The 14,657-nt window shown below is 38.5% G+C and overlaps 1 protein-coding gene and 1 non-coding gene across 5 annotated transcripts in view; both read right to left on the bottom strand.

Annotated features, from left to right (window-relative positions):
• The window catches only part of TET1 (tet methylcytosine dioxygenase 1), a 115,412-nt gene that overhangs the window by 93,857 nt on the left and 6,898 nt on the right, over nucleotides 1–14,657 (bottom strand). For all 4 annotated transcript variants that reach the window (XM_016198384.2, XM_016198381.2, XM_016198379.2 and 1 more), the window contains exon 2: nucleotides 12,215–14,223. In XM_016198384.2, coding sequence (XP_016053870.2) covers nucleotides 12,215–14,098 — 1,884 coding nt within the window. In that variant the 5' untranslated portion in view covers nucleotides 14,099–14,223. The remainder of the gene's footprint in view (nucleotides 1–12,214; nucleotides 14,224–14,657) is intronic.
• Nucleotides 10,993–11,273, bottom strand: LOC148091523 (signal recognition particle RNA). The gene has a single exon (XR_015715663.1).

Genomic DNA, 14,657 nt, shown 5'->3' on the forward strand with positions numbered 1-14,657 from the left:
AGAAGAGTCCCTAGAAAATGGAATTAGGTGAATAAATAATATTAGTATTTTGGTTACGCTAATACTTTTAGTTTGAAATAAAATTTAGTTTCTATGTTGCCTACTGGACAAATCTCCCTACAATTCTGTATTAACTTTTAAATAAGTTTCTTACTCCTGCAACTGTAGAAGAAACGAACACACACTTTTCTCTCTAAATCTAAACTACACCAACTCCATCCAAAATTCCATGGCTTGGATCAGCTGTGGGCTTCCAGTGTCTTGTCCTCCCACTTCCTCCTGCCCTGACCCTACATTTTCTCTTTAACAGAAAACTTACCACAAAATGATGTTGCATATGAAATATGATATGAAAATAAGCTGTATAATGTAAATGTGTAGAATACAGCAGAACCACCAAAACCCTCTCATTACACCAGGAAAAGAAACTAACTGTGGCATTGTCGTCTGGCTGGAAACCACAACGATAATTTCTCTAACACATGGGAACAGTGAAACTAATTCATTAATAACACATCTTCATTCTCCAGCGGGAAAAAATGCTTTTGCATTATGACGGCCACTTCTGAGGACATCGGTTACTTTCCTCTAAATAACATGAATCAAGTGGCAGGAGGGAAGCGGGTAAAAGTAATGTGCAAATCTCTTCAAGGATGTAACAATAGCTACCACGGTTAAGTACCTACTATGTAGCCGGCACTCTGCTCGACCCTTTAGGGACATCTATCTCTTCATAAAAAGATCCATTCTCACTTGGGTAACCACATAGGGTAATATCCAAACTCTTAGTATAACAGTTTTTTACTTAACCATAGGAACAGTTGTCAATTTCATTCCTTCAAAGTCTCAAAAATGTGGTGTGATTCTTTTACTTGTTTTTCTGTTGGGGAGTAGAAGACATGACTTACATTTCTGTAAAATCTAACAAAAGCTATGGACCATCTCTCCAGAAAAATGCATATAAAAACAGTATGTTGCATATAAAGGAGGAGATGGGATCAACGGAGCACTGCAGCCCATTAGATTAAAGATCTCTGATGCAGAAGTTCTATTTCTATGACTTCTGCAACATCATAGGAAAGGTGAGTGTTGGGCCCTGGACAGTGTGGCTCAGCTGGTCGGGCATCATCACATGCACCAAAAGTTTGCCGGTTTGATTCCCCGTCATGGCACGTGCTCAGGTGGCAGGTTTGAGTCCCAGTCAGGGTGCATGTGGCAGGCAATGGATTGATGTTTCTCTCTCTCCCCCCTCCTCCCTTCCTCTCTCTCTAAAAAATCAATAAAAACATTTTTTTAAAATAACAATTTGTTCAATCTGAACATCCCTTAAAATAAAAGAAAAAAGAAAAGAAAGACGTACTTTGGGATCATTTAAAGTAGGATCAAATTAGTCTTCGGAATTCTTGTCTAGTAAACAAAAACATGTGGAAAGTTTAGCAAGACTAAAGTACTAATATAATAATAGAAATTTGAAAATTCTGGTTTTTTTCCATAGTAGCTAAAAATACACCAAGTACCTAATCTGATGTGGCCAGTATCCAGTCATTAGGAGATGGCTGAAATGCCAGCTCAATCATCGTCTTTGAGAGGGTATTAAGGTGTGTTTACCAAAAAGAATGTGATTTAAACTCTAGTTTCTGATTTGGGGAGAAGGAAATGGACCTGACTTTCTAAAAAAAAAAAAAATAAAAAAAATACCTATACCGCAAACTTCAGGTTTCCAAAAATGGTAAAGATTTAGATATCATTAGGCAATAACTCATTAGGAAAATGCTAAGTATTTTGGTTATGCTAATACTTTTAGTTTGAAATAAAAGACTAATGATTCCAGTGTCAAGGAAATCATCTGAAATAGGAACCAACATTTATACAAAAAAATTCAACTACTACATGAAAAATTTTAAGAAATAAAAAATTTAGGTTTTGTTCATTTATGCACATATTTTTAAATCTTTACGAACTTCTAATTACAAAGAAAAATGCTGATGATATACTGAATGAAAAAAGGGGAAGAAAAAATTTAACCATTTGACTTCAACTACATTACTTTTTTTAATGCAGAAAAAAATAGTGGAAGCAAATATACCAATATATTCATGGGGTTGCCTCTTGGTAGTAGGATTTTAGTGTGTGGTTTGTTGGGGTTTTTGTTTCTTTGTGTCCCGTTTCTAAATTTTCTAAATGAAAATTACATTACTTTGATTTAGTATGTTTTATTACTTTTTAAAGTAACACAGCTTATTATGTAAAAATTCAAACCACAGAAAAATTTAAGCAAGTTAAAGTCCCATACTTTCTAATAATACGCTCCTCCTCCATCCAAAAATTCTAATCCTCAGAGGTAAACACTATAACAGTTTAGTTTGATAGGTATCCTTCTAGAATTGTTTTTCCAAATTCCATTTACAATTAGAAAAATACATGACTTTGAGCTTTCATGCTTCTTTTCATTTAAAATTCTGAGTTGTCCCAAACTTTGAAATAACTAAATCACAAATACATATGGCAGTAATTTTAAACAACATAAGGAACAACTTTTTTTTTGGCTAATCCTCACCCAAGGATATTTTTTCCCACTGATTTTTAAGAGAGGATGGAAGGGAGGGGGGCAGGGGAGAGAGACAGACATCAATTGGTTGCGTCCCGAATGTGTTCTGCCTGGGGCCAGGGTTTGAACCTGCAACCCAGGTAATGTGCCCTTGACTGGATTTGAACCCACAACCTTTTGGTGCTCGGGCTGATGCTCTAACCACTGAGTAACACCAGCCAGGGCATAAGCAACAACTTTTTAACACATTTTTAAAGCACTCTGCACTTTCCTAAAAACCTTCTTCTCAAGTCTTCTATTTGAATTTCTGTTACAGATATCCCATGATCCTATTGTCTTTGGTACTTGAAAATGACAGGTACAGAGTAAACCCTAAAATGTTTTAGGTTACTAGCTGCTAAGATGATGTATTAAATACATATGGGATATAATTTTTTTAAGAGCCACTGGTATGTGAGAAATAGACTAAACCTTACATTTTTCTATAGGATTTCACTCATTCATTCATTCATTGAGTCATCTGTTCAGCAAACATTTGTTGAGCACCCTGTAGGTCCGGGGGCTTGGGCTTTGGAAGTAATTTAAACATCTCATTTCTTACTGCTTTCTCTACGGAACATCATGCCCTTCCTTTAAAAACAGTGACTCATTACTAGTGGGACATAATTAAATCAGAAAAGGGCAAGATTTCTCTTTTGTTGCTTTCATAACAGACAGGAAAAGCAGATGATAATTAGCCAAGACTCTGGATATTCATGACTTGACCACTGAGTCTTATTGTCAAGGTAATGATGTGAATTGTTTAGATTAGTTTGGTTTATTTGCTAGTTGTATCATTTTTAGTATGATTTTAACACAAAAAGACAAGATCCAGCCTTCTCTCCTTCCTGGTATCTATGCTGCATCCATCAGAGAGCCACAATGACTGGCTACTTTATAAGGAGAATGACTTTTGAAGCTTTGAAACCATCAACTCATGAAATACTACTTGGAAATGAAAAACAAAGAGGCTGAGCAACAAAAAGATGTGGAATTAAACTCCATAGCAAAATAAACAAGCACCACACTATGGTGCTCACTATTACATAATAGTATAACTTAGATTATGCTGACACTAGATAAAGGTGGCTAACCAGTGTCAAACATTTATTTCCTAGGAAATATGATATACACAAAATGGCTAGGTAAGATTTGAACCCTAGTAACAAGATTCCAGAAATTAATACCCACGGGTAAGAATCAGTCAAGATCAGCATGGTTTTGTTAACATACTTGGGATTTACACATGCAAGGATCCTGGACCCCAAAGGCTTTTACTTTTTTCTTATGGTCAGCTCTGCGGCTAGGTATGCTACTGAAGTCTCAATAGTGATCCAAAGAGATTCCTTAAAGGCATACTTAAGGACATATAACATCTGCCCTCAATTGAAGCAGTTGGTAGCAAAAATTTGTTCCATATGCCATATACAACATATGCCAAAATGAGATCCAGCTGTTTGAAAACACTAAGAAACGCAGTGGCCAGGAGAGGCTTGTCCCACCCCCACGCCCACTAAAATGCATAAAATAAAACAAGTATGTCAACCAATTCTGAAATAACATAACTGGAACTAGACTGTTATCACATTTTCCATAAGATGGTGGACAGTCAGTGGTTCAGTCTGTATCATATAATATTACTTGTAGCTTTTTGAACACAAAATAAGTAGCTATTACTATTTTTCCAGGTGGAATTTGCATTAGCTGAGAAGGTAGCTTGGTAATAAACAGCATACTTTACAGTGTTGTCTAGTACACTACTATTTAACCAATATATAATAACCCTTTAATATTTTAGGGGGGGAAATAAAATTAACTAGAATAAATATGAGAGTTTGTTTCACTTTGGCCATAAACTGCTCATTTAGTCATTCAATTAATGTTAATTAAATGTGTTATACTATACCAAAGCATCAACCTAAAGGTATATAATGCAATATCCCCCCTCAGAAGCATATGGACAAACTACATTTTGTTTTCTTCTATTATTTATTATGTACTAAAAATTACTTGTGAAAGTGTAGCCTGGCCAAAGCACCTACTATCTAAACATCCCCCCCACCACCACCAGCTTTATTTCTGTCCCTATTTAAACAACAAGGTAATGCATACATCTCAAAATGCTCAGTTACAAATGCACATGAGGAATGCATAGCCAAGAACAAATTCCTGGATGACTACGAATTACAAAGTTAGTGGTTTTAATTATCTGTACTTCTGAATGTGAAGAGCACTGAAATGAGCTTGGCAGACGAGTAACATTTTATCCCTTGGCCAAAAGATATCTCTTGATGTGTTTTGGAATACTTTGACAGAAATTTTGATATAAAAAATATCAAATACTTAGGAATAAAACTAATGAAATGACTGACTTCATGTTGAAAATTACATTATTGAAAAAAAAATTAAATAAGACTTACATAAATAAAAATATACCATGACTTGTATATCTATACTTCAATTTAAAATGAAGAGATAAATTTAAAATTTTAAAGTGTGTGTGTATATATATATATATACATGCACACACACACACACACACACACACACACATACACCATGGTCATCAACTGGAAGATTCAATGTTGTAAAACTGTCAATCTCTTCAAATAAATGTATAGATTCAACATAATCGCAATAAAAACCTCAGCAGAGTATTTTGGTGAAAATTTACAAGCTGAAAATTTTAATGAAAATGCAAAGAACAGGCATAGCCAGTTTGGCTCAGTGGTTAAAGCATCGCCTGCAGACTGAAGGGTCCGGGGTTCGATTCCAGCCAAAGGCACGTACCTGGGTTGCAGGCTCGATCCCCCACCTCCGTCTGGGCACGTGAGGCAACCAATCAATGTGTCCTTTTCACATCGCTGTTACCCTCTCTCTTTCTCTCTCTGCAAAATATCTTCAGATAAGGATTTTTTTTAAAAATGCGCCCGGCCAGGCGTGGCTCAGAGGTTGAGCATCGACCTAGGATCCAGGCGATCGGGGTTCAATTACCTGTCAGGGCACATGCCTGGGTTGCGGGCTTGATCCCCAGCCCAGGGCGTGCAGGAGGCAGCCAATCAATGACTCTCTCATCATTCATGTTTCTATCTCTCTCTCTCCTTCTCCCTTCCTCTCTGAAATCAATAAAGATATATTTTAAAAAATTAAATTAAATTTAAAAAATGCAAAGAACAACAACAAAATAGTCCAAATCAATATTGAAGAACAAAGCTGAAGGACTTATACTACCCATTAATGAGAGCAGTTACAAAGCCTAGTAAATAAAGACAATATAGACACAAAGATAGACAAAAAGGCGAAAGAAACAGAGTCTAGAAACAGATCCAGAACTAATCAATGACCTGATTTATGACAAAGCTCACATTGCAGTATCATGGGAAGGATGGTCATTTCAGTAACGGTGCTGGTCAAGTAGGTCCACATATGGAAAAGAATGAATCTTGTTTCCTGTCTCACACCATATACAAAAGTCAATTCCAGATATATTGTATATCTACATGTGAAGTTTTAAAAAATAACTTTTTAAGAAGAAAGCAAAACAGAACATCTTTATGACCTTGGAATTGGCAAAACAGAGGCAAATTTTTCTTAAACAGGATATAAAAAGCTATCATAAAGGAGAGGACTGGTAAATTGGACAACATTAAAGCTAAGAATTTCTGTTCATGAAAAAGCATGAATAAGGGAATGAGATAGCCTGGCCAGTGTGCCCAGAGGTTACAGGTTCCAATCCCCATCAGGGCACATGCCCAGGTTGTGTTAAATGGGTCATAGCCGGGTGGCCCAGCTGATTGTAGTGTTGTCCATACACCAAAAGGTCACAGGTTTGATTCGTGGTCAGGACACTCTCTCTCCTTTCCTCTCTCTCTAAAAATCAATTTTTTTAAACAAAAAAACAACCTTATCTTTGGGTGAGAATTAAATAGTTGAGGAGCTTCCTGGCCAAAATTTGGCACAATTTCAGCATCAAAATAAATAATGGTAATAATGGATTATAACCTATTGAATACAATAAAAAAACACAAGATCACACTGACATAATAATAAGCAAGAAGGAAAAGCTCTTCCTTAAAGTTTAAGGCTAACCAATACATTTAGAAGAAATGATGGAAATAGAGATTTGGCAACCATCAGGCAAAAATCCCCAGTGAATGCTAAAACTAAGGAATGAAAGTTTGAGGGGCAAAATAAGTGATCTGCACTTGGCATGAGTATCAAAGTCATGCCCGGCAGGGCATGAATCAGCCCTTGAGCGTCGACCCGGGCGATAGGGGTTCGATTCCCGGTCAGGACACAAGCCCGAGTTGTGGGTCTGATCCCCAGTCAGGGGCATGCAGGGGGCTGCCAATCAATGACTCTCTCCATTGATGTTTCTCTCTCTCTCCCTTCCTCTCTCTGAAATCAATAAAGATATATATTTTTAAAAAGTATCAAAGTCATAAATGACAAAAATTGAGGAACTGTTTCAGACCAAAAATAAAAATAAAGGGTACACTGTATGATTCCATTTATATCAAACTCTAGATAATGCAAACTAATCTATAGTGAAGAAAGACAGTGTTTGCCTGAGGAGACAGGTTCAGGGAGGGGTGTAGGCACAAAGAAACTTTTGGGAGTGATAGGTTATGATGATTATGATTGTGGTAATGGTTACACTGTGCATATATATGTCATACTTATCAAATTGTACACTTTAAATATGTGCAGTTTTTTCTATGTCAATTATATCTCAATATAGTTTTTAAAATTTGAGGAACTGTTCCAGATTAAAGGAGGCCAAGGAGACATTTTCTTATAGGTGAAATATGAAATATGAATAGTCTATGGGTTAGATAATAATGGTTCATTGTTAATTTTCTAATTTTGATAATATAAAAGAATATCCTTGTTTTTTAGGAAATACACTATTTAATTTAGTGTGTAGGGATAAAGGAATACCATGTCTGTGGCTTACCCTCAGTTGGTTCTGGGAAAAAAATAAGAGAGCTGAGTCAGTAAGACAGAGGGGAGATGAAAAGAGATAAATCAGCCCTGGCTGATGTGGCTTAATGGTTAGTGTCCGCCCACCCACCAAAGGCTCAGTGGGTTCAACTCCTGGTCAAGAGCACATACGTGGGTTGCAGGTTCAATCCCCAGCACAGGTCAGGGGGCATGTGAGAGGCAACCAATCGATGTGTCTGCCTCTGTCACATCACTGTTTCCCTCTGTCTCTCCCCCTCCTTCCCTCCCTCCCTTCCACTCTCTCTAAAAGGAAAGAAAAAAAAAATCAATAGAAAAATATCCTCAGGTGAGGATTAACAATAAATAAATAAGAGATAAAGTAATATGCTGTTAAAATTTTATTATTTGACTGAAAGACATACTAAATTCTCTGTATTCCTCTTGTAACTTTCCTGTGAATCTGAATTATGTGAAAATGAAAGATTTTTTTAAAAATGAAATACATGGTGTTTAGGAGATTATGACCAACAGCCAAAGTCATTCATCCATCAACAAATATTGTTTTTCTCACACTGACAGAACTTGACAACAGTGGCCACTTGCTTGACAGAGCAAGTGTGTGTGTGTGTGTGTGTGTGTGTGTGTGTGTGTGTGTGTGTATATATATATATATATATATATATATATATATATATGCCACACACCAACATCTAAACTTATAAACCTGATTATTTGAGTTGTAAACATATTCTCTTTTCATTTAACTAACAAGTATTTATTGAGTACTTATCACTGTACCAGCCCAGAAAGGCACTAGAAAAACAGTGCCTTGGTAAGAAACCTGGAAAACACAAATATATAGTTGTGACACAGTGAGGTGTGAATGAATGCCTGGAGTCTTGTTAGACAGGGAAAGAAAGATGTACCAGGAGCATGGGCAGGAAGATGCATGGTGACCTTGGGAAACTACAAGTAGCTAGATACTGCTGAAATTTCAAGTATAATGTGAGAAGTGACAGCAAACTAGAGAAGAGGTTAGTTGTGCCAAGATCTTAAGGGTCTTGTGTTCCATGCTAACAAATCTAGGTTTCATCCCTAATTGGAAGGCACTAAAAGTTTTGCTCTGTTTTCTTTTGTTTTGTGAGATATATCATTCATATAGAAAAGCACTACATGTATTTAGGTAAGAGAATCAGGGTTTCAGAAAAAACTTGAACTACATTCATGAGAGCTTGTTGTTCAACATCCCTGACTTTCCTGCTGGCTGGTTCACTCACAACTATACCACACACACATACCCTGCCCCGTGCACAACCCAGAGTCCAAGTGCAATAAATACTTGCTGATAATAAAGAAAACACTGAAATTGTTCCAGTAAGAGGTAAAGACCTCAATTATAGGAGTGGCCAAGAAAATCGAGAGGTAGAAGTGCTCACATCTTGTAGCACAAGAAAATCAAGAAGGAGTGGAAGGCCTCAAAGATGACTGAATTATCCACTTTGGGTGACCATAAAGGTAAGCTATTGCACCAAGTATGTAATTCAAGACGAGTAGCAAGTTTAGGAAAGAAGAGAACAAACTTGTTTATACCTATTAGAGATAGAACATCTTTGGCAGTAATGTCAGTTGGCAATATTACAAAACAGGAGCTTACAAGGGAGGTCTCTCTGCTGAAGACATTGCTATGTGTTTCAGATGTATGTTTGTAAAACCTTAAGTTACTGGCAACATTGTGATCAAATCTCATATCGTGAAGTTACTTGAGTAAGGTTTAAAATAAAATATTTTAGGAACATCTTAAATGCCCATCAATGCGTTTGGTTAAATGTCTGATCTTTGGTTTGCAATGGCTCAGTCAAATAGGAAGTCAGCATTTTTAGACAGATCATTTAAGTCAAGAATGAAATAGAAAAAGATTAACTGAATTTAAGTTCTCAGTACCTTTATTTTTTTCTAATTTTTTATTTTATTGATTTGAGAGAGAGATGAACATTGATTTTTTGTTCCACTTATTTATGCATTCATTGGTTGATTCTTGTATACGCTCACCAGGGATCTAACCCACAACCTTGGGGTGTTGGGATGACACTCTAACCAACTGAGCTACAGGCCAAGACTCGCAGTACCTTCCAATGTAGGTCAAGAGCATAGAGAAAAAGTATAGTTTAATAAAAACTTTTATATGAGAAGGAAAAATGGATCTTTGCAGATGTAATTAGTTAAGATAAGGTCATACTGAAGTATGGTGGGCCCCTAATCCAATATGACTGGTGTCCTTACAAAAAGGACACATTTGGACATAAATATGCATGCACAGGGACACTGCCATGTGAAGACTGGAGTTATGCTGCTACAAGCCAAGGAACTACCAGAAGCTGGGAGAGACAAGCCTAGAACAGATCCTTCCCCAGCACCCTCACAGGGAGCATGGCTCTGCCATTGTGATCTCAGAATTCTGGTCTCCAGAACTGTGAGACAATCTATTTCTTTGCCTCTAGTTCGTGGTACCTTGTTATGGCAGCCCTAGGAAACCAATACACATGTAGAAAAGCTAGGCTACTGCAAAAAGAATCTGCCCACAGCAGTATTGTAGAATCGCACCCCTGAAACTGAGATAATTTTATTAACCAATGTCATCCCAATAAATTTAAAAAAAGAATTTGTCTACAGTATAACAATGTAATGTCTGAGACTCTGTTCCACTCAAAGGGAAAGAATTAAAAATATGAAACAAAGCTTGCCACCAGCCTTTTATAACCACTCCATAAAGCATGACTTCCCCCCCTTTGGTGGGAGTGTTTTGGGAGGACAGTTTGACAGTGTCTATCAATAAAGTACACATACCCTTTGACAGAAATTTCATTCATAGGACCTGATCCTACATACATACCTGCATTAGATACAACCTAGCTTTTCTACAAGTCCTGGTCAGACTCTCCAGTTTTCTGAAAAGGACACCCACTCTAACTCCACACCCCAGGAATCTGCCCTTAAAGGGTGACTTAGTCAACGTATATTGATATTTGTCAGAGGAAGGAACATCAAACTCACTGCCACCCTATACTTAGCAACATTCATTTTGTTACAAGAAATAATATTGATGGAGGACTGCCTGGAAAATATGGCATTCAACCTTTCTTTTTAAAAGCAACCTTTTGAGTCAGCCAGACCCTAAGTTCCCAGTACTTTTAATCTATTCTACCATACCTGTAATAGACACAAAATGAATATTAACTTCAAGTGAGTGAGCTAAAAATCATAAAACACTATAATTGACAGGTATTTTAAAGGTCTGAAAAGCAAGTTTGAGTATTAACCAAGCTCCAAAAAATCCTTTAAATAAAGTCTAAGTCAACCAATACTTTTGCTATCTTAGGTTCATGAAATGTAATTATGAAGACTGAGGACTAATGTCTATTTATCATAGGGAATAGAGGATTCCCTAAATCAGGGAAGGGCAAAAGAGACAGAATCCCTCTGTGCTGCCCACACTAGCATGTAGTGGCTGGCTATTCAAGGTGCTATCCCACTACTGATCAGCACCAGAGTTTGACCTGCTGGTTTCTGCCCTGGGCTGGTTCACCCCTTCTTAGGCAACCTGGTAGTCCCCCACTCCCGGGAGTCACCATATTGATGCTCAACTTAGTGCAGGCACTAGAGCCCAGCAGTCCTGGGCTCCAGAGATCCTCCTGCCTCAGCCTCCAGAGAAGCTGGGACTACAGGTGCACCAACTGTGCCAGGTTCAACTTCTAACTAATACTCAATCCCAACAACCTTGTGAGATATGTAGAGTAGGTAGACATCACCTACCAAAAATTGAGGAAAACTGTATTTTGTTAAAAGTCTAAGGCAAAATTTCAAGATTAAGGATGCAGATAGTTTATTATTTCAAAAGAAGTTTAATTCAAGCCTTGGCCAGGTAGCTCAGTTGGTTAGGGCATCATCCCCTTCGCCAAGGTTGTGGGTTTGATCCCAGGTCAGGGTACACACAGGAATCAACCAATGAATTCATAAATGAGCGGAACAACAAATTGGTGTTTCTCTCTCTAAAAATCAATGAATAAAATTTTCTGTTAAGAAATAAAGGGTGGGGGGCCTGGCTGGCGTGGCTCAGCGGGCTTGGACCTATGATCCAGCAGATTGCGGTTCAATTCCTGGTCAGGGCACTGCCCTGGTTTCAGGCCCAATCCCCAGTGTGCAGGAGGCAGCCAATCAATGACTCATCGTTGATGTTTCTATCTCTCTCTCCCTCTCCCTTCCTCTCTCTGAAATCAATAGGATAAAGATATATTTTTAAAAAGAAAAAGAAAAAAGAGGGAGTCATAAAAAAAAAAATTTAATTCCTCTAGTTTCTCAGGCAGCAAGAAAGTTCATGAATTTGTTCCACTCTTAATTTTTTAATTTGTAACTTCCAAAAAAGACAACCTAGCCAAATGAAGCATAGTGAAATATTTGCAAAATCACATTTCATACAATTTCCTTACTTTGTTCTAGTTTTCTGAAACAAATTCTAAAAATAAGTCATGTGTCACTGCACAAGACATACTACAGGTAGGTCCACAATTTCTTACAGATAACTTACAGCAACTTTTGACATCCCAGTAAAAGGGTACAATATTGAAGCAAACTGTCTCCACACAGATCACTCTATCAAGTCTCCCAGGCCCTTGATCATTTACTCACCTCCAAAGACATGATCACAGGTGGCTTTTTTTTCAGTTCCTCACATTTCCTCTTCTTACAGATCTGGTGGCTGTTCTTTCTGTTCTGGCAGTAAGTACATTCACCACAGTTGGCCTTCTGCTGGCATGGCCCACAGACCCCACATCGCTTCCGTTTCTTCTTTTCCAAAGTAGGTAGCAAAGTCGTGTAGGAAGGAGAAGAGGTGGTATTGGCAAGTGACACTGGCCCAGACACCACCGTGGTGTTGATCTCAGAGCTCCCTCCTTCCGATTTGCTGGGACTAGAAGGGGAGTGTTGGGCAATGCCCTGTGAAGCATGGTAGAGTCCTTCCTCGGGGGCTAATGTGAACCCCTGTGTGTTAGCTAGTAGAAAGCTTATATGAACTTGCTTCTCATTTTCTATATTGCCTGTAGTCATTACTGGAGGTTCAGGATTTATCTCTGAGTTTGACGGTGGTTGAGGAGTGTGACCTGAGCCCAAAGATGAAATCTGCATAGTACCCTGGACCTCAAGCCCATGTGAAACAGTGGTCTGGGGATCAGGACATTCTGGGAGAGGATTATAAGTAACAGTTGGGTTTAGAGGAGCAGGAAGAAAGATAGGTGGGTCTGAGGCAGTACCAACATCCATACCAAGGATTTGTTGATTTAGAATAGCACCAATGACCTCTCCTTGGACTGAAATAGCACCAGAGTTCTCTGGTGGGTCTGGGTTCTCACCTACAGCCTCTCCATGAACTGGGTTAGCACCAGGAACTTCCCACTGATGTGGGACAGCACTAAAGACCTGTCCTAAGACAGGGGTATTATCAGGAATGTCCTGCTGATCTGGAGTACCTTTGAGTACCTCTAGATGATCTGGCTTAGCACCAAGGGTTCCTTGTTCTGAGCCTGCCAAGAGGAGTTTTAATAATGAGGTAGGATATATTGACCCACCAATAGACAAACAGTTTCTAAGGTCCAATTCAGGTACAACCTTATTAAAGCTGGAGGTGGGGCAGCGATCATGTTCACTTTTGATGGGATCCAGGTAAGAATCAGATAGCTTAAGAGACTTTACTCGTGAACCTAAATCTTCTAATTGAATGCTGGTGTTTTCTTCAGAGGTAACTTTGAGGGCTGCTCTTTGGAGCAAAGGAGCACACAGAGTGTCCTGAGCAAACATTCTAGGGAAATCACTGATATCATTCAACGTCTCTTTAGAGAATAGCCCGTCACCATGTGTCCCTTCCAATGCCCCAGAAAGGATCTCTGTTGCAGGGCCACTGTGAGTGGGAAAAGTTATTTTGGAATCCTCAACCCTTTGGGACCAAGACTGGGTTGTCCCTTGGCTCTCACCTTTAATTAAAGATACATTTTGTATGCCAATTAGATTCTCTGTATGAGGAGGGGTTGGCGGGTCTTGTGTTGGGACAGAATCATTCTCTGAGTGCTTGACTTCTGTATTAGTAAGTACCTTATAATCACACTCACGTTGTTTTTCTAAATTCTTAGGAGGTGAAACTTTCTTGGGTTTGGCTATGATTACTGGGGGTTGGGAGAGTCGCCTGCTAAGAGAGGACCGTCGGAGAGTCATTGTAAACCCATTGCAAGTTAAGGACTCGGGGTTCTGAAGAAGAGCCTCAGCCCTCTCCAGATTCATTCGTGCTGCTCCAGCTCTTGTCAGAAGGCTTCTGACTGGCATGGGTGGTGGTTTGGGTTCTGTTTTTTTCTTAACATCTCTTTCTTGAATTAATTGCTTTAGTTTTCCAGGGCTCATTGTCTTGACTGATGCCACATTTTTGTTGACTGGCTTGGGTGTCTTCTTCAGCTGACTGCTTTTCTTTTTGTTTAGATCGTCCCTCCTGACGAATCTGGAAGGCTTTGCATGGCGGGATCGAGACATAGCTATGGAGTAGGAGGAAAAAATGAAAGGGCACGGGGAACAGAGTCATTGGTCCTTCGGAAAGTCTCACTCTTGAGGAGAATCTGGATGCACCATGGTTGGGCTTACTCGCACAAGGTCTTGGTCTGAAATAACAAAAAACAACACGAAAATATTGAAGTTGAGTCTTTTTCCAATGCATTCTCCCACTTCAAACAGAACATTTATTACCAATTATTAATTAAAATTAGGGAACTCGAAATTTTTACTACAAAAGAAAAATATAATAGAAAAACCACTAAAGCATTCTTTAAACTCTAGAATCACAATAAAGCTCCTTTAGTTACTGTGATAACTGATTAAATTGAGGAAGTTCTTTGAATAAGGTAAGCCTGGGGTTTCTTTATATCAGAAACCACACTACTGTTGTTACATGGAGTTTAAAGCTCAAATTCCAATCTTTACAAATTCAGGTACTTAAAAAATTATTTCCTGCCCAGCTGGCATGGCTCAGTGGTTGAGCATCGACCTAGGATCCAGCAGATCGAGGTTCGATTCCCGGTAAGGGCTCAATCCCCAG

The sequence above is a fragment of the Miniopterus natalensis genome, chromosome 14 (assembly GCF_054644295.1).
Source record: "Miniopterus natalensis isolate mMinNat1 chromosome 14, mMinNat1.hap1, whole genome shotgun sequence".
NCBI classification, from domain to species: domain Eukaryota; kingdom Metazoa; phylum Chordata; class Mammalia; order Chiroptera; family Miniopteridae; genus Miniopterus; species Miniopterus natalensis.